This window comes from Acinonyx jubatus, chromosome X (assembly GCF_027475565.1).
Source record: "Acinonyx jubatus isolate Ajub_Pintada_27869175 chromosome X, VMU_Ajub_asm_v1.0, whole genome shotgun sequence".
NCBI lineage: Eukaryota > Metazoa > Chordata > Mammalia > Carnivora > Felidae > Acinonyx > Acinonyx jubatus.
In genome coordinates, this window is record NC_069389.1 from 86,144,010 (window position 1) to 86,162,884 (window position 18,875).

The 18,875-nt window shown below is 38.0% G+C and overlaps 1 protein-coding gene across 5 annotated transcripts in view; it reads left to right on the forward strand.

Moving 5' to 3' along the window:
- The window catches only part of COL4A5 (collagen type IV alpha 5 chain), a 244,877-nt gene that overhangs the window by 180,960 nt on the left and 45,042 nt on the right, over nucleotides 1-18,875 (forward strand). For all 5 annotated transcript variants that reach the window (XM_027054965.2, XM_053201532.1, XM_053201530.1 and 2 more), the window contains 6 exons: nucleotides 531-644; nucleotides 5,726-5,893; nucleotides 6,789-6,878; nucleotides 7,594-7,743; nucleotides 9,523-9,621; nucleotides 18,529-18,618. In XM_027054965.2, the coding sequence (XP_026910766.1) occupies nucleotides 531-644; nucleotides 5,726-5,893; nucleotides 6,789-6,878; nucleotides 7,594-7,743; nucleotides 9,523-9,621; nucleotides 18,529-18,618 (711 nt within the window). The remainder of the gene's footprint in view (nucleotides 1-530; nucleotides 645-5,725; nucleotides 5,894-6,788; nucleotides 6,879-7,593; nucleotides 7,744-9,522; nucleotides 9,622-18,528; nucleotides 18,619-18,875) is intronic.

Consider the following 18,875-nt stretch of genomic DNA (forward strand, 5'->3'; position numbering starts at 1 on the left):
AGTATATGTAAAAAATTTTTTAAACTAAGAGAGACAGAAGATAGAGGGACAGTGAAGTTTCTATGGTCAAAGTATTTTACTGATGATGGGACAGGCTTTAGCTTGTTTATGGGGACAGGGCCCAAGTTAACAAATAAGAAGATGTTAAAGGTTACCTACCTTAAAAAAGCAACTTGAAAATGTATTTTATACTTATAGATACTTACCCAAACTTATAGATACTTATAGATGAGTTGCAGGCAAAAGAAATGTGTGGTTTGTAATCTTATGTATTATTTTGTGAAGTTGATTTTAAGTATTGAAGTTGAGTGCTCAGCATAGGTTAAATTATAAGTCTGTAACTTTTAATGCATTTCCTGTTATCTTCTGTGAGTACTTCTGCGTACTTTTCTTGCTCTATGATTGGTTAGCTTTTCAAGATCCCTGCTTACTATGATGTGCCTTTTCACATGGGTGTTGTGGTTCCTAATGACTAGTGACTCAGCTATTGTTGTAGTTTTTAATATTTAAACTATATTTATTTCTTAAAGGTGATATTGGGCCAAATGGACAACCTGGGCCAATGGGACCTCCTGGGCTTCCAGGGATAGGTGTTCAGGGACCACCAGGGCCACCAGGGATTCCTGGACCAGTAGGCCAACCTGGTAAGATTGGAGTAAATAAATGTGCATTTTGTAGCACTCATTATTAGAGGTTGGTTAGCTCATCAGTAAAGTACAACCTATGTAACTGTTTTCCAGAAAACAGATTTTAGTAACATGTCTATTTGTATAATATTATAAAACTGAAAAAGTATATATCACAGCATAAGAGCTACTTTAATCCCATATTTTCCCTTCCGGTTCATTTAAAATTGATCTATTGACAATAATACAGTTTAACATTGCAGTATGTTGCCACAGCATACAGTCATTAAGCTAGTGGCAGTCTTGGAATCACAGAGCTAAAAACGTCTAGTGCTGATTATTTCAGATCTGAGTAGCTGTACAGAATTAATAGACCTTTGTGGAATCTTTTAACATTTCTTTGCACATTTAACATTCTGTTAAAAATATATTTTAGGCATTCTCATTTCTTTTTCTTTTTTTAAATTAAACAAGTGCGTTGAATTTTTTCCCCCTTTGCCCCTAAATCAGCAGTTGCTTTGCAACTCATAAGCTCTCTAAACTTTTTTTAAATTGTTTTTTTAAAGTTTTTTACTGTTTGTTTATTTTTGAGAGACAGAGCGCAAGTGGGGAAGGGAAAGAGAGAGGGAGACAGAATCTGAAGCACGCTCCAGTCTCCGAGCTGTCAGCATAAAGCCTGGCATGGGGCTCAAACTCACAAACCATGAGATCAGGACCTGAGCTGAAGTCTGACACTTAACCCACTGAGCCACCCAGGTGCCCCTAAACTTTTTTTATATACATAGGCAAAACAAGTTTTGTCAGCTGGTAACCTGATAAAGAATCATATTGTTCCTCTACGTTTGTGTGAGAGCTTACTTGAGTTTTGTGGATTCTGAGCCATCTGGTTATGCACAGTAAGGGCCACTCTTGAGCCAGTATGTTACTGTAAAACAATGTAATAATTCCTGAAGTTAAAACAAATATGAAAAACTTAATCATTCCTTAACTTACATGAATATGTCAGATGATTTACATGAATATGTTCAGATGTACGTACATTGATTTTGAAACAGTAGAAATATATTTTCTGCCCTTAAATGACAATAGATATTTTGTTAATTATTATGTTAAAATCTAGAAACACCAATTAACAATATAAAAAGCCTGGAAGTAAAGGTTATTTTAGCTTATTTCCTGTTTAAATATTTTATTTTATGGCACATTGTACCTTTTTTTTAATGGCCCCTAACATGTCACTACTACTGACTTAAAAATAAGAAAACTTACAGTGTTGCTTTGAACCACGTTGTTCAAACCAGGTTGTTGTAGCTGCTTCAACACTTATGAAAAAACCATTCTGTTCAACTAACGCAGCAAAAGGATCTTGAGAAAAAACAATTTTTAGGTTTGGTCATTTTAGTCTTGGCCTGCTGTTCCACAAAGATGGCTAAAATGAATTTATCATTTCTGTTGTGTTTTGTCATTTCTTTATTTCCCAAAATTGCATGAGGTTTTGGAAGCATTCTGAATTCTTAAATCACAGCTACACAAGAGTGGAAATACTACTGTTAATAACAAGCTGAACAAAATAAGAATACATCTATTTGTGGTTTATGCTTTCTCAAATTTAGCTAATACTCTAAATGTTTCATTCTTCCAATGTTCTCTCCTTTTTAACTTATGGATATATAGGTATATTAATTTATAAAGTCTAGATAGAACAGGCAGGGGAAAAGTAATGTTGCTGATTTAATCTCATCTCTTTCTTCTGTAAATATATGCTTTGCCATAGAAGTCAAGATCTTAACTAATATGGTTAAACAAATGAAGTTAATAGCAACTGTCATGAAAATGTGTTGAATGCACTCTTATTAATATAGATATGTTATCAAATCACAGATTTTTTTACAGTAGGATAGACCACATTTTATATTTAATACTAGCCACATATACTCACTTTTTATATAAATTTATTTATATCACCAAAGCAGAAAATTATCTTAGCCCATTTCAAAAACATTGTAATTTCTGTTCATACATCTCAATGAAAGGGTGATCAGGAAGGCTGTTACTTATATTTTGATATACCTGACTTACACTGCATGGCTAAAATTCTAGCTACCAATGTTTTCTAATAAGCTTATTTAATATACTTGCTGTGTTTCATTTTGCAGTAGAAAACTTAATGCAAAATATTCTATATTGTCATCTGCCCAATATAAAATGTTTGCATTATGCTTTTCAAGCATTTTTTACTCCAGCGTTCTGCTGTAATTTAATTAAACTTTACTATTTGTCATTCTCCTTTCCAAGGCAGGATACACAGTTTAATGCATGTTTATAAATTAAGGAACTGTTGAATTATCAATTCCTCATTTGACAGCAGGGAAATTAAAGAAAAAAAATGCCAAAGGATAACCAAAATGCTTTCATTCCATGCCCTACTCATCCAGACAGAAATGGAAATTGTTGATTCTTATTATTTGATCTGGCTATTAGCTAGGAGATCGCTGCTTTAGTGAATATTTTAGAGGTCAGTTAGATATACTCAATTCCATGTTCACATATCATACCCTAACCTGAGCCAAATATATTATAATGCTTGCCTGGCCTCAGGAAAAAGTACATAACTGAATCAGTTCAACCTCATTGCTACTAATGTTAAACAAAGAAACAAGGAATTAGTCATGTCATTTCATAGATGACGTTTCCTAACATATTTTCATCTATGAAGTTTTCTAACTTTTTTTCATCTACCAAACCCTTGGTTAGCATGTGTGTGTGTGTGTGTGTAAAGTTCTCACAGATAATGTGTTTTTGAATTTTTCCCCTTTTTTCAGTAACTGGTTCCATTTAGCTGCCAATAAATTAAGAGCATCTGTATACCCCTCATGCACTTACCCCTTATAGATATAGCCATATAATTCCTATTATTATATAAGGATGAATTTATCATTTCTGTTGTGTTTTGTCATTTAAAAGAAATGTCATTTAAGAAATTTCATAATCTTAATTCTTGATCTTACTAGGATGCCTATTTCTGACAATATTCATGAAAAAGATCTATGCTATGAAAAGTACAGCATAATATCTGTTACTACTACAAATAACAGTAAAAAAAAAATCTTTGCTAGTACATGCGGGTTTGTTTAATCATAGTCATCCACTAATTATTATTGAGTTCTCTGTACCTAAGCTGTTATAGTATAAAATAAAATTCAGTTTTAAATTCTAACTTATCTTTAGGAGCTTAAGTTCTAAAAGGGTTATTCAAAGCAATATAAGGATCAGAGATAAAAATATAAAGCTGATTTTCATCAAAGAGGATGTAAATTTAAAAAAATAAAAAATAAATAAAACAAGTAATAAAAATAAAAATAAAATAAATAAAATGATACCTTAAAAAAGAGAGCATTACTTTTTGTGAATGTAAATATTTTAGTGTGTCTCTGTTGGCAAATACATTTCATTTATAGAATATGCTATATGAACATCTTAATGAATGCCTAAAGTAAGTTTCTTTCTCATTACTAATATATGATAGTCATGAATCAGTATCTAATAACTTCTACTTGTAGACATTTTTGTTCTCATCTTAACATGCTTAGTTTTGTCTCCTAACTTAATCAATCTTTTGGCAACTTGCTTCTGCCTGGGTAGTTCATCTTGCTACTAAACTGTAACTACTGCCTCTTGAATTTCAGGCCTACCAGGTACTGTAGTTCTTTCTCAAAAGCTGGATCTTAAAGTAAAGCTTTAAACCTGAAAAACAAACAAGATTTCTCCAGACTTAAGTCTTTGGTTTCTTTTCATTCTTTTGTGGAGCATATTTCAAAGGACAAATTATTTATCTCAAAACCTCAGCTGTCAAAAACTAGTTGGAATATAACAATAAGCAGAAATCCATATAGAGCTATAATAGTGCTCGTTTTTAGGTATCATCATACTTCACAAATACAATAATATAAAATCTCTCTCCCATTTTTATAGTATTTTTTTATGAAACAACAGCATTGGAACCATCACCACTGTGCCAACTAAACGGAATTCTCTAATCTTCGAAGTGAATTTTATTGGTTTAAGGACATGCTGGTATATGACACCAAACAGATCTTAAAATCCTAGCATCTTGCTCTATTGTAAAAATAATTGTCTATGAACCTTCAACAATAGAATTAGGTCCTGTTGTTGAAGGGACCCTTGGAATGGTCACCTGGCTCAGCCTCTAGCTTCCAGTCAGTTGTATCCCCAGATGTAGATCAACAATATTAAGTGACTCACTAAGTCACATAGCTGATAGGTATTGGAGCGGGAACTTGCTCTGTGTTTGTAGAGTAATTCTTTTCCCTATATTCTAAGCATCTTGTGTCTTGGAGTAGTTCAGTCTTACAAAACTTACTAAGGTTAAGCATTTTTTCAATGTCATATTTTTTCTGTAAAATCCTGGTTGGAATACTGGGAAACAAAATTTAACAACAAAAATTTATGGTAATGTATTATTAAAACAACATGTAAAATGAGGTTAAAATAAAGTCAAAAAGGTCCATGCAATGGGCTTACTCAGTAATTAGTCATTCTTATGGATTATGGAAATATAGCCCAATAATCCATAGTACCTTAGAACAATGCAAATCCAAATGCAGTCAACGGACCAATGTCAAATCACAAACTGCTTGTTACCAGTCTGCATTGGAATTAAAAGAAACTGAGAGTAAGCATTTAGAAACTTTTATAGCAATTTGACAGTGTAATTGTAGTTGTTGAATTTAATAGCGAAAGTAGACATGTATTATGTATGTCTTTGGTTTTTTTATTTTAGTTCTTTTAGTCATTTTACAGTATTTTATGAAAAATATTAGTCCAGGATGGACCAAGAATTAAGAAAAGATTCATCCTTCACCAAAAATAATGTGAGAAGCACTTTCATAGAGAAATGTACCTGAAAATCCTGAAGTTTGATTGTTAGGTCATTTTATGTGCATGATACCAAAAGAATCTCTGACTCACTGTTAGGTTTATTATAGAAAGGAGTCTGTCACTTGTTTGCTAGAAAAATGATCAGACACATCTCTTAAAACTACTTCAAAACTGGTTAATATTGGTGTTGTATTAACTAGGCTTACATGGAATACCAGGAGAGAAGGGAGATCCAGGACCTCCTGGGTTTGATGTTCTAGGACCCCCTGGTGAGAGAGGCAGTCCAGGAATTCCTGGAGCACCTGGTCCTATGGGACCCCCAGGATCACCAGGGATTCCAGGAAAAGCAGGTGCCTCTGGATTTCCAGGTAATTTATTTAAAGTTTTCTCTGGTTTTGGATTCAGGAAATTAAAACTCTTATGATTCCGTTATATTATTCCTTTGTTGTACTTTTCTGGATTGACCTAGTCCTTAAGGAAAAGTGTTAAATGTCTTTTCAAGAGACTCACTTTGTTATTTACATTATACTTTTTCTCTGGGAGATTTCTTGTTACATATTGCTGTATAGAAAATGACCCCAGAATTTAATGGTTTAAATCAACCTTTTTTATTTTGTTCAAGATTTTGTGGGTCAGGAATTAAGGCATGATTTGAATGGGGTCATTTATCTCTGATCCAGATGGCATCAACTGGAGCTGTTGGGATGAAGGATCTACTTCCAGAATGGCATTTCTCTGACACCTGACTGTTCCTTGGCCTCTTCACATGTCTCTGATTATCCATAATGTTTCTTCACATGGCTTAGGATTGTTATATTATGATAAAGTCAGGGTAGTTGCTCTCCTTCTAAAGGCAGCTGGCTTCCAAACAAGAGAATCCCCCAAACCAAAACCGAGTGTTCCAAGAGCCCCAGGTGAAAGCCACAAGACTTCTTATGATCTAGCTTTGGGAGTCACAATGTCACTTAGTCAAGGACAAGGCACAGAGTCAGCCCAAATTCAAGGGGAGAAGGCTACACAAGGGTGTGTATACTGGTAAGTGTTGTGCATTGTGAGGCCATCTTTGGAGATAAGTAACCACAGTGAGTCTTCATATTCATAGGTATTGGCAATAGTGGTCACTCTGGTTACAACAGTTGAAAAGGGGTAAGACTTAGTGCCTTCCCTCCAACCCTCAGGTCTTCCAGTTGCCATCTTAAAACTTACCTTTTATCTTTCCAAGGTCAAGGAAAGGTAAAAGTTAATTATTTATATTCTTCAAAGGTGCCAAAGGTGAAATGGGTATGATGGGACCTCCAGGCCCACCAGGACCTTTGGGAATTCCTGGCAGGAGTGGTGTTCCTGGTCTCAAAGGTAATATTCAGAGTTGGTGGCAGATGCATGTAAGAGAGAAAATTTAACATCTTTTATGTCAATACAAAACATTTTTATTTGACTGCTTTAAAATGAGCAATGCTTGCTTGTATATTCTTTTTTAAGTTTTTAAATGTTTATTTCTTTATTTATTTTGAGAGACAGCGTGTGTGCATGCAAGTGGGAGAGGGGCAGAGAGAGAGAGAGAGAGAGAGAGAGAATCTCAAGCAGGCTCAATGCTATCATTGCAGAGCCCAATGCAGGGCTCGATCCCATGAGAACCATGAAATCATGACCTGAGCCAAAATCGAGTCAGATGCTCAACCAGCTGAGCCACCCAGGTGCCCCACTTGTGTTTGTTTGTATGTGACATGGCATTTAAATAGGTTCTGTTTTCAATGTGGTGGCATGTATAATTCGGATACCGTGAAATGTGGTAAATGCTCAGCTCAAAATAACAAAATATAGGTATTAAATTTTGATTTTTTTTTACAATTCCTATAATTGTCAAAGAACCCCAGAAAATATATGAAGTGCTATTTGAGTATAAAAATGTGTGTGAATTCAAGTTATTCATAGACAATAACCATGGCGCGTAAGTGTTTTGGATGGTCAGTGACCTACCAAACTGTGGAACATATGAATAATCTTTATATGCATTAATCTTGGAAGGATGAATCTGATCTGTTGTCCTCCACACACATGTCGGTTTTAGGTGATAATGGTTTGCAGGGTCAGCCAGGACCTCCTGGCCCTGTAGGAGAAAAAGGTGGTAAAGGAGAGCCTGGCCTTCCAGGCCCTCCTGGACCAATGGATCCAGATCTGCTGGGCTCAAAAGGAGAGAAGGGGGACCCTGGATTACCAGGTGAGTGAATGTATTTATTTGTGAATGTGTTTACTGGTATATCTGAAGTTTAATTTTTAATAGCATGAAAAGTGACTTGTAGCATAGGAGTCACCAACAAAAGGCACTTAGATGTATCAAATTTTGGTAATGAAAATTTTCACCTGATTTGTACTATTTCAGTGATCAACTTTTATTTAAGTATTTTCTTTGTAATTTAATCTATCACAAACTATGAAGTCTTAAAATAGACTTAAGGCAGTCACCTTCAGGCTTTCCAGAAAGTAGTACAGGATGTGGTTGAGAGAAATGGATATATGGCCAGAATCACTTGGAAAACAGATTTCAGTGCTTAGGAAATTTGCTGGGCCTTTAATTTTTTTCCCATGAAGCCAGATGGGAATGAGTGGTACATTGTTGCCCTGCAGTGTTTTGATATCTGTATCATACTTGGCTCTAAATGCAGTTCATTGTTATTCTGCCATGGAAGAATAACAAGTATTAGACTATGAAGAGCCAATCTCAGCCCTGGGGGAAGTTGCTGAAAGTAGGTTTAGGGAACAACTGTGTTACTATTGTTATTTTACTAGAAACAAATAAGAAGTATAACATTTATTTTTTATTTATTTATTTATTTTTTAATGTTTATTCATTTTTGAAAGACAAAGTGCGAGTGGGTGAAGGGCAGGGAGAGAGAGGGAGACACAGAATCTGAAACAGGCTCCAGGCTCTGAGCTGACAACACGGAGCCCAACGTGGGGCTCAAACTCACAGACAGCAAGATCATGACATGAGCTGAAGTCGGATGCTTAACCAACTGAGCTACCCAGGCACCCCAACATTGATTTTTTAAATACAAAATTCTTTTTTCGTTTTACAAAACTGTAACATATAACAAGGCATCAGAACATGTAGATAAGCATGAATCAAATAAAGTACTTACAATCTAATCTATATAGAATAGCCTTTCAAAAAAACATGGAACTTTAAAACCAGCTGTGTTTATTTGCAGCTTATAGTAAAGTTTGTGGCTCTTTTTGGTTTGTAAACGTTAATATTGTTCGTGTGTGTGTGTGTGTGTGTGTGTGTGTGTGTGTATACACAGATAGTATGTTTCCCTATGAGCAGGACTTGGTGGGATTTTTTTCTCAAAAAACAGTTTAAGACATTACTATAGTTTTGTATGTTGTCAGAAAAGAGGCAGGGCTGCCTCATTTTTTGTATTGCTAAAATGAGATATCTTTCTTGAATGACTCCTTATAAGACTTATCTTTCAATTATGCCTTCTGTAAAATAAGAAGCAGTAAACTCTATTATAATATAATACTGCTATTAAAGATAGTTGTAGAATCTAAGAGATAGTCTAAAGATAACTTGCTCCAGTTCCTTCATTTTACAGTGTAAGAAACTGAGGCCCAAAGAGGAAAGTGACTTCAGTAATGAGTGCATTGAATTTCTTAATGATAGCTCAATAAAAAGTGGAGGAGTTTAGTATGTGTCCAGTGCTATTTGGTTCATGCTATATCAGAATATCATGGGTTCCTGTATTTCATTCATAGTTCAGAATTTGGATTGCTTGCCTTGTCAAATTATTTTTATGGTTAAGATTCTTTAAAATTTTATTATAGTTAAATTCTAGTTAGTTAACATATAGTGTAATATTGATTTCAGGAGGAGACTTTATTGATTCATCACTTACATAGAACACTCGGTGCTCATCCTAACAGGTGCCTTTCTTAATACACATCACCCATTTAGCCCATAAACTTAACTTGTCTTCCCTCTACTCATCCTTGGAAGGTATTCCTGGAGTTTCGGGACCAAAAGGTTACCAGGGTTTGCCTGGAGACCCAGGGCAACCTGGACTGAGTGGACAACCTGGATTACCAGGACCATCAGGTAAGTATGATAGACCACCTGTAGCAATGTAATGACTGATCTCAAACCCTAGAAAAATTTTATGTATCATATGTGATGATGTTTTGGATCTTTTCATCACAAGATGCTTGGGTAACTACTGAGATTTGGAGCTGTTTTTTTAGCAAAAGTGTTGCCATTTGGCCCAAGCGTCAACTGACAAGATTTGTAGAATAATTTTGGCTCAATTTCTTCTTTTTGAGGCAGTGAGGATGTATAGAGAATCAGAAGTATAACTAAATAAGGTGCTGTGTTTGATTTACGTACGTTGCAACATATGTAAATTAGACAGTTATCTGATAGGCGCTGAGAAATTTACCTTTTTTTTAGTTTTTGCCTTCAGACAACAAAATCATTAAACCATGTAAAGGTGGCTGCTGATTCTATTTTTTAAAGTCTCTAGGGATGAAAATTTTACAACCTACCTTGGTAGTCTGTTTCAGCACGAATCACCCTCAGAGGCCACATGGATTTTTTCCTTATTTCTAATAAAACTCTTTCTTGCTGCTTCTTTTATTTATTTATTTATTTATTTATTTATTTATTTATTTATTTATTTTTCAATATATGAAATGTATTGTCAAATTGGTTTCATACAACACTCAGTGCTCATCCCAAAAGGTGCCTTCCTCAATACCCATCACCCACCCTCCCCTCCCTCCCACCCCCCATCAACCCTCAGTTTGTTCTCAGTTTTTAACAATCTCTTATGCTTTGGCTCTCTCCCACTCTAACCTCTTTTTTTTTTTCCTTCCCCTCCCCCATGGGTTTCTGTTAAGTTTCTCAGGATCCACATAAGAGTGAAACCATATGGTATCTGTCTTTCTCTGTATTGCTTATTTCACTTAGCATCACACTCTCCAGTTCCATCCACGTTGCTACAAAGGGCCATATTTCATTCTTTCTCATTGCCACGTAGTACTCCATTGTGTATATAAACCACAATTTCTTTATCCATTCATCAGTTGATGGACATTTAGGCTCTTTCCATAATTCCATAATTTGGCTATTGTTGAGAGTGCTGCTATAAACATTGGGGTACAAGTGCCCCTATGCATCAGTACTCCTGTGTCCCTTGGATAAATTCCTAGCAGTGCTACTGCTGGGTCATAGGGTAGTTATATTTTTAATTTTTTGAGGAACCTCCACACTGTTTTCCAGAGTGGCTGCACCAGTTTGCATTCCCACCAACAGTGCAAGAGGGTTCCCGTTTCTCCACATCCTCGCCAGCATCTATAGTCTCCTGATTTGTTCGTTTTGGCCACTCTGACTGGCGTGAGGTGATATCTGAGTGTGGTTTTGATTTGTATTTCCCTGATGAGGAGCGACATTGAACATCTTTTCATGTGCCTGTTGGCCATCTGGATGTCTTCTTTAGAGAAGTGTCTATTCCTGTCTTCTGCCATTTCTTCACTGGATTATTTGTTTTTTGGGTGTGGAGTTCGGTGAATTCTTTATAGATTTTGGATACTAGCCCTTTATCCGGTATGTCATTTGCAAATATCTTTTCCCATTCCACTGGGTGCCTTTTAGTTTTGTTGATTGTTTCCTTTGCTGTGCAGAAGCATTTAATCTTCATGAGGTCCCAATAGTTCATTTTTGCTTTTAATTCCCTTGCCTTTGGAGACGTGTCAAGTAAGAAATTGTTGCGGCTGAGGTCAGAGAGGTCTTTTCCTGCTTTCTCCTCTAGGGTTTTGATGGTTTCCTGTCTCACATTCAGGTCCTTTATCCATTTTGAGTTTATTTTTGTGAATGGTGTAAGAAAGTGGTCTAGTTTCATCCTTCTGCGTGTTGCTGTCCAGTTCTCCCAGCACCATTTGTAAAAGAGACTTTCATTTTTCCATTGGATGTTCTTTCCTGCTTTGTCAAAGATTAGTTGGCCATACGTTTGTGGGTCTAATTCTGGGATTTCTATTCTATTCCATTGGTCTCTGTGTCTGTTTTTGTGCCAATACCATGCTGTCTTGATGATGACAGCTTTGTAGTAGAGGCTAAAGTCTGGGAATGTGGTGCCTCCTGCTTTGGTCTTCTTCTTCAATATTACTTTGGCTATTCAGGGTCTTTTGTGGTTCCATACAAATTTTAGGATTGCTTGTTCTAACTTTGAGAAGAATGCTGATGCAATTTTTTTTTCAATATAAAATTTATTGTCAAATTGGTTTCCATACAACACCCAGTGCTCATCCCAAAAGGTGCCCTCCTCAATACCCATCACCCACCCTCCCCTCCCTCCCACCCCCTATCAACCCTCAGTTTGTTCTCAGTTTTTAACAATCTCTTATGCTTTGGCTCACTCCCACTCTAACCTCTTTTTTTTTTTCCTTCCCCTCCCCCATGGGTTTCTGTTAAGTTTCTCAGGATCCACATAAGAGTGAAACCATATGGTATCTGTCTTTCTCTGGATGGCTTATTTCACTTAGCATCACACACTCCAGTTCCATCCACGTTGCTACAAAGGGCCATATTTCATTCTTTCTCATTGCCACGTAGTACTCCATTGTGTATATAAACCACAATTTCTTTATCCATTCATCAGTTGATGGACATTTAGGCTCTTTCCACAATTTGGCTATTGTTGAGAGTGCTGCTATAAACATTGGGGTACAAGTGCCCCTATGCATCAGTACTCCTGTATCCCTTGGGTAAATTCCTAGCAGTGCTACTGCTGGGTCATAGGGTAGGTCTATTTTTAGTTTTCTGAGGAACGCTTTCCAGAGCGGCTGCACCAATTTGCATTCCCACCAACAGTGCAAGAGGGTTCCCGTTTCTCCACATCCTCGCCAGCATCTATAGTCTCCTGATTTGTTCATTTTGGCCACTCTGACTGGCGTGAGGTGATATCTGAGTGTGGTTTTGATTTGTATTTCCCTGATGAGGAGCGACGTTGAACATCTTTTCATGTGCCTGTTGGCCATCTGGATGTCTTCTTTAGAGAAGTGTCTATGCATGTTTTCTGCCCATTTCTTCACTGGGTTATTTGTTTTTCGGGTGTGGAGTTTGGTGAGCTCTTTATAGATTTTGGATACTAGCCCTTTGTACGATATGTCATTTGCAAATATCTTTTCCCATTCTGTTGGTTGCCTTTTGGTTTTGTTGGTTGTTTCCTTTGCTGTGCAGAAGCTTTTTATCTTCATAAGGTCCCAGTAATTCACTTTTGCTTTTAATTCCCTTGCCTTTGGGGATGTGTCAAGTAAGAGATTGCTACGGCTGAGGTCAGAGAGGTCTTTTCCTGCTTTCTCCTCTAGAGTTTTGATGGTTTGCTGTCTCACGTTCAGGTCCTTTGTCCACTTTGAGTTTATTTTTGTGAATGGTGTGAGAAAGTGGTCTAGTTTCAACCTTCTGCATGTTGCTGTCCAGGTCTCCCAGCACCATTTGTTAAAGAGACTGTCTTTTTTCCATTGGATGTTCTTTCCTGCTTTGTCAAAGATGAGTTGGCCCTACGTTTGTGGGTCTAATTCTGGGGTTTCTATTCTATTCCATTGGTCTCTGTGTCTGTTTTTGTGCCAATACCATGCTGTCTTGATGATGACAGCTTTGTAGTAGAGGCTAAAGTCTGGGATTGTGATGCCTCCTGCTTTGGTCTTCTTCAAAATTCCTTTGGCTATTTGGGGCCTTTTGTGGTTCCATATGAATTTTAGGATGGCTTGTTCTAGTTTCGAGAAGAATGCTGGTGCAATTTTGATTGGGATTGCATTGAATGTGTAGATAGCTTTGGGTAGTATTGACATTTTGACAATAGTTATTCTTCCAATCCATGAGCAGGGAATGTCTTTCCATTTCTTTAAATCTTCTTCAATTACCTTCATAAGCTTTCTATAGTTTTCAGCATACAGATCTTTTACATCTTTGGTTAGATTTATTCCTAGGTATTTTATGCTTCTTGGTGCAATTGTGAATGGGATCCGTTTCTTTATTTGTCTTTCTGTTGCTTCATTGTTAGTGTATAAGAATGCAACTGATTTCTGTACATTGATTTTGTATCCTGCAACTTTGCTGAATTCATGTATCAGTTCTAGCAGACTTTTGGTGGAGTCTATCGGATTTTCCATGTATAATATCATGTCATCTGCAAAAAGCGAAAGCTTGACTTCATCTTTGCCCATTTGGATGCCTTTGATTTCCTTTTGTTGTCTGATTGCTGATGCTAGAACTTCCAGCACTATGTTAAACAACAGCGGTGAGAGTGGGCATCCCTGTCATGTCCCTGATCTCAGGGAAAAAGCTCTCAGTTTTTCCCCGTTGAGGATGATGTTAGCTGTGGGTTTTTCATAAATGGCTTTTATGATCTTTAAGTATGTTCCTTCTACCCCGACTTTCTGAAGGGTCACAAAAGGGTGCTGAATTTTGTCAAATGCCTTTCCTGCATCGATTGACAGGATCATATGGTTCTTCTCTTTTCTTTTATTAATGTGATGTATCACGTTGATTGATTTGCGAATGTTGAACCAGCCCTGCATCCCAGGAATGAATCCCACTTGATCATGGTGAATAATTCTTTTTATATGCTGTTGAATTCGATTTGCTAGTATCTTATTGAGAATTTTTGCATCCATATTCATCAGGGATATTGGCCTGTAGTTCTCTTTTTTTACTGGGTCTCTGTCTGGCTTAGGAATCAAAGTAATACTGGCTTCCTAGAATGAGTCTGGAAGTTTTCCTTCCCTTTCTATTTTCTGGAATAGCTTGAGAAGGATAGGTATTATCTCTGCTTTAAACGTCTGGTAGAACTCCCCTGGGAAATCATCTGGTCCTGGACTCTTATTTGTTGGGAGATTTTTGATAACTGATTCAATTTCTTCGCTGGTTATGGGTCTGTTCAAGCTTTCTATTTCCTCCTGTTTGAGTTTTGGAGGTGTGTGGGTGTTTAGGAATTTGTCCATTTCTTCCAGGTTGTCCAGTTTGTTGGTATATAATTGTTCATAGTATTCCCTGATAATTGCTTGTATCTCTGTGGGATTGGTTGTAATAATTCTATTTTCATTCATTATTTTATCTATTTGGGTCATCTCCCTTTTCTTTTTGAGAAGCCTGGCTAGAGGTTTATCAATTTTGTTTATCTTTTCAAAAAACCAACTCTTGGTTTCGTTGATCTGCTCTACAGTTCTTTTAGATTCTATATTGTTTATTTCTGCCCTGATCTTTATTATTTTTCTTCTTCTGCTGGGTTTAGGCTGCCTTTGCTGTTTCTGCTTGTATTTCCTTTAGGTGTGCTGTTAGATTTTGTATTTGGGATTTTTCTTGTTTCTTGAGATAGGCCTGGATTGCAATGTATTTTCCTCTCAGGACTGCCTTCGCTGCATCCCAAAACGTTTGGATTGTTGTATTTTCATTTTCATTTGTTTCCGTATATATTTTAATTTCTTCTCTAATTGCCTGGTTGACCCACTCATTGTTTCGTAGGGTGTTCTTTAACATCCATGCTTTTGGAGGTTTTCCAGACTTTTTCCTGTGGTTGATTTCAAGCTTCATAGCATTGTGGTCGGAAAGTATGCGTGGTATGATCTCAATTCTTGTATACTTATGAAGGGCTATTTTGTGACCCAGTAGGTGATCTATCTTGGAGAATGTTCCATGTGCACTCGAGAAGAAAGCATATCCTGTTGCTTTGGGATGCAGAGTTCTAAATATATCTGTCAAGTCCATCTGATCCAATGTGTCATTAAGGGCCCTTGTTTCTTTATTGACCATGTGTCTAGATGATCTATCCATTTCTGTTAGTGGAGTGTTTAAGTCCCCTGTAATTACCACATTGTTATCAATAAGGTTGCTTATGTATGAGTAATTGTTTTATATATTTGGGGGCTCCCGTATTCGGCACATAGACATTTATAATTGTTAGCTCTTCCTGATGGATAGACCCTGTAATTATTATATAATGTCCTTGTTCATGTCTTGTTACAGCCTTTAATTTAAAGTCTAGTTTGTCTGATATAAGTATGGCTACTCCAGCTTTCTTTTGGCTTCCAGTAGCATGATAAATAGTTCTCCAACCCCTCACTCTCAATCTAAAGGTGTCCTCCGATCTAAAATGAGTCTCTTGTAGACAGCAAATAGATGGGTCTTGTTTTTTTTATCCATTCTGATACCCTATGTCTTTTGGTTGGTGCATTTAATCCATTTACATTCAGTGTTATTATAGAAAGATATGGGTTTAGAGTCATTGTGATGTTTGTATGTTTTATGCTTGTAGCAATGTCTCTGGTACTTTGTCTTACAGGATCCCCCTTAGGATCTCTTGTAGGGCTGGTTTAGTGGTGACAAATTGCTTCAGTTTTTGTTTGTTTGGGAAGACCTTTATCTCTCCTTCTATTCTAAATGACAGACTTGCTAGATAAAGGATTCTCGGCTGCATATTTTTCTCTTCAGCACATTAAGGATCTCGTGCCAATCCTTTCTGGCCTGCCAAGTTTCAGAAGAGAGATCAGTCATAAGTCTTACAGGTCTCCCTTTATATGTCAGGGCACGTTTATCCCTCGCTGCTTTCAGAATTTTCTCTTTATCCTTGTATTTTGTCAGTTTCACTACGATATGTCATGCAGAAGATCGATTCAAGTTACGTCTGAAGGGAGTTCTCTGTGCCTCTTGGATTTCAATGCCTTTTTCCTTCCCCAGTTCAGGGAAGTTCTCAGCTATTATTTCTTCAAGTACTCCTTCAGCCCCTTTCCCTCTCTCTTCCTCCTCTGGGATACCAATTATGCATAGATTATTTCTCTTTAGTGCATCACTTAGTTCTCTAATTTCACCTCATCCTCCTGGATTTTTTTATCTCTCTTTTTCTCAGCTTCCTCTTTTTCCATAATTTTATCTTCTAGTTCACCTATTCTCTCCTCTGCCTCTTCATTCCGAGCCGTGGTCATTTCCATTTTATTTTGCAGCTCGTTTATAGAATTTTTTAGCTCTTCCTGACTATTCCTTAGTCCCTTGATCTCTGTAGCAAGAGATTCTCTGCTGTCCTCTATACTGTTTTCAAGCCCAGCGATTAATTTTATGACTATTATTCTAAATTCACCTTCTGTTATATTGTTTAAATCCTTTTTGATCTGTTTGTTAGCTGTTGTTATTTCCTGGAGATTCTTTTGAGGGGAATTCTTCCGTTTGGTCATTTTGGATAGTCCCTGGAGTGGTGCGGACCTGCAGGGCACTTCCCCTGTGCTGTGGTGTATAACTGGAGTTGGTGGGCGGGCCGCAGTCAGACCTGATGTCTGCCCCCAGCCCACCGCTGGGGCCACCGTCAGACTGGTGTGTGCCTTCTCTTCCCCTCTCCTAGGGGTGGGCAGGATTCATTGTGGGGCTGTGTGGCCCGTCTGGGCTACTTGCACACTGCCAGGCTTGTGATGCTGGGGATCTGGCGTATTAGCTGGGGTGGGTAGGCAAGGTGCACGGGGGCAGGAGGGGCAGGCTTAGCTCGCTTCTCCTTAGGTGATCCACTTCAGGAGGGGCCCTGTGGCAGCGGGAGGGAGTCAGATCCGCTGCTGGAGGGTTGGCTCCACAGAAGCACAGAGGTGGGTGTTTGCGGGGAGCGAGCAAGTTCCCTGGCAGGAACTGGTTCCCTTTGGGATTTTGGCTGGGGGATGGGCGAGGGAGATGGCGCTGGCGAGTGCCTTTGTTCCCCGCTAAGCTGAGCTCTGTCGTCCGGGGCTCAACAACTCTCCCTCCCCTTGTCCTCCAGCCCTCCCATTCTCCGAGCAGAGCCATTAACTTATAACCTTCCAGATGTCAAGTCCCGCTTGCTGTTGGAACACACTCCGTCCGGCACCTCCGCTTTTGCCAGCCAGACTCGGGGGCTCTGCTTGGCAAGCGGGCCGCCCCTCCGCCCCGGCTCCCTCCCGCCAGTCTGTGGAGTGCTTACGGCCTCTCCGCCCTTCCTACTGTCTTCCGTGGGCCTCTCGTCTGCGCTTGGCTCCAGAGACTCCGTTCTGCTAATCCTCTGGCGGTTTTCTGGGTTATTTAGGCAGGTGTAGGTGGAATCTGAGTGACCAGCAGGATGCGGTGAGCCCAGCGTCCTCCTATGCCCCCATCTTCCCTCTATCCAGCCCTCTCTTTCTTTTTAAACCACTTTATTTAGTTAGGTTCCTAAGGAATTAAGATCAGCTAGTCTCCATCCTCATAAGCATCCTTCAGGTCAGTTATTCTGCTCTAGAGTCTACTACATTGCCTTAATATAGTTGGAAAGAGAAATTCTCTTCCTTTCTCTCCTTCACATCTTCTGCATTCTCTTCCCTGAGTTGGAAGTCAGTGTGGAAGAAAAAAACAAAAGAAAAAATGTTTAAGGCAACATTGTGGTCCTTAGAAAATACCTACGTAACACCACACAGCTTAGGCACCTAAGCTCTAGGAAGAATGTCTAAACACAGCAGCCAGGACTGTTGGAGGTGACAGTATAGTACTTCTCCGTCAATCTTCATCTATCCCTGGCCTCATGAACTGGGAATATGTCATAACAGGATACCACTTTCCATTTGCCAGTTTCATAATATCAGACTTACATGGGAAAGCCACTTCTGAATCTTTTAAAAGCAGACTCATATTGGATTTATCTGTGATAAATACAGCAAGGGTTGTTACACACATACAACAAATAGAACTTCGTTTCCAATTGGAAATGTTTTAGGGCAAGACACCAGATGACCTGGTAAAATTTTTGCATTTTTAAAACTAATTTGTATTAGGAGACCTCTATCACCGTGATTATATTGTAATATGTTCCCAAGGAGATTTCCTAGGTATCTCTTGCTGTTTTATGCTGAGTTAGATGTGTGGAACTTAATCATGTGTTGAGATGTGATCCATCCAATCCCATGCTTGCATTATAATTACATCCCACTTCAAGAAACCAGGCAACTTCAATATTGCAGACTTATCTTAATTTAACCAATTTTACTTTTCTAGGTCCCAAAGGTAACCCTGGTCTCCCTGGGAAGCCAGGACTTACAGGACCTCCTGGACTTAAAGGAAGCATTGGTGATATGGGTTTTCCAGGTGAGTGATGGCAGTCTCCCAAATATTTAATCCCATCAATGGAAGATGGCTTTGGAAAATTTGTTATCAAAATAGAGTCTGGTTGTGGATAAAATCAAACTGAGGCAATAACTAAGGTAATCCGTGGATAGAGCTTTTCCATCACACAAATATTTGAAGTGGGAATTAATGGACAGAGTTTTAGAAACATTAAGAGTAAGAATCGACAAATATGTATCTTTTCTCTAGCTGTACCCTTTTCACATAAACTTCCTTGA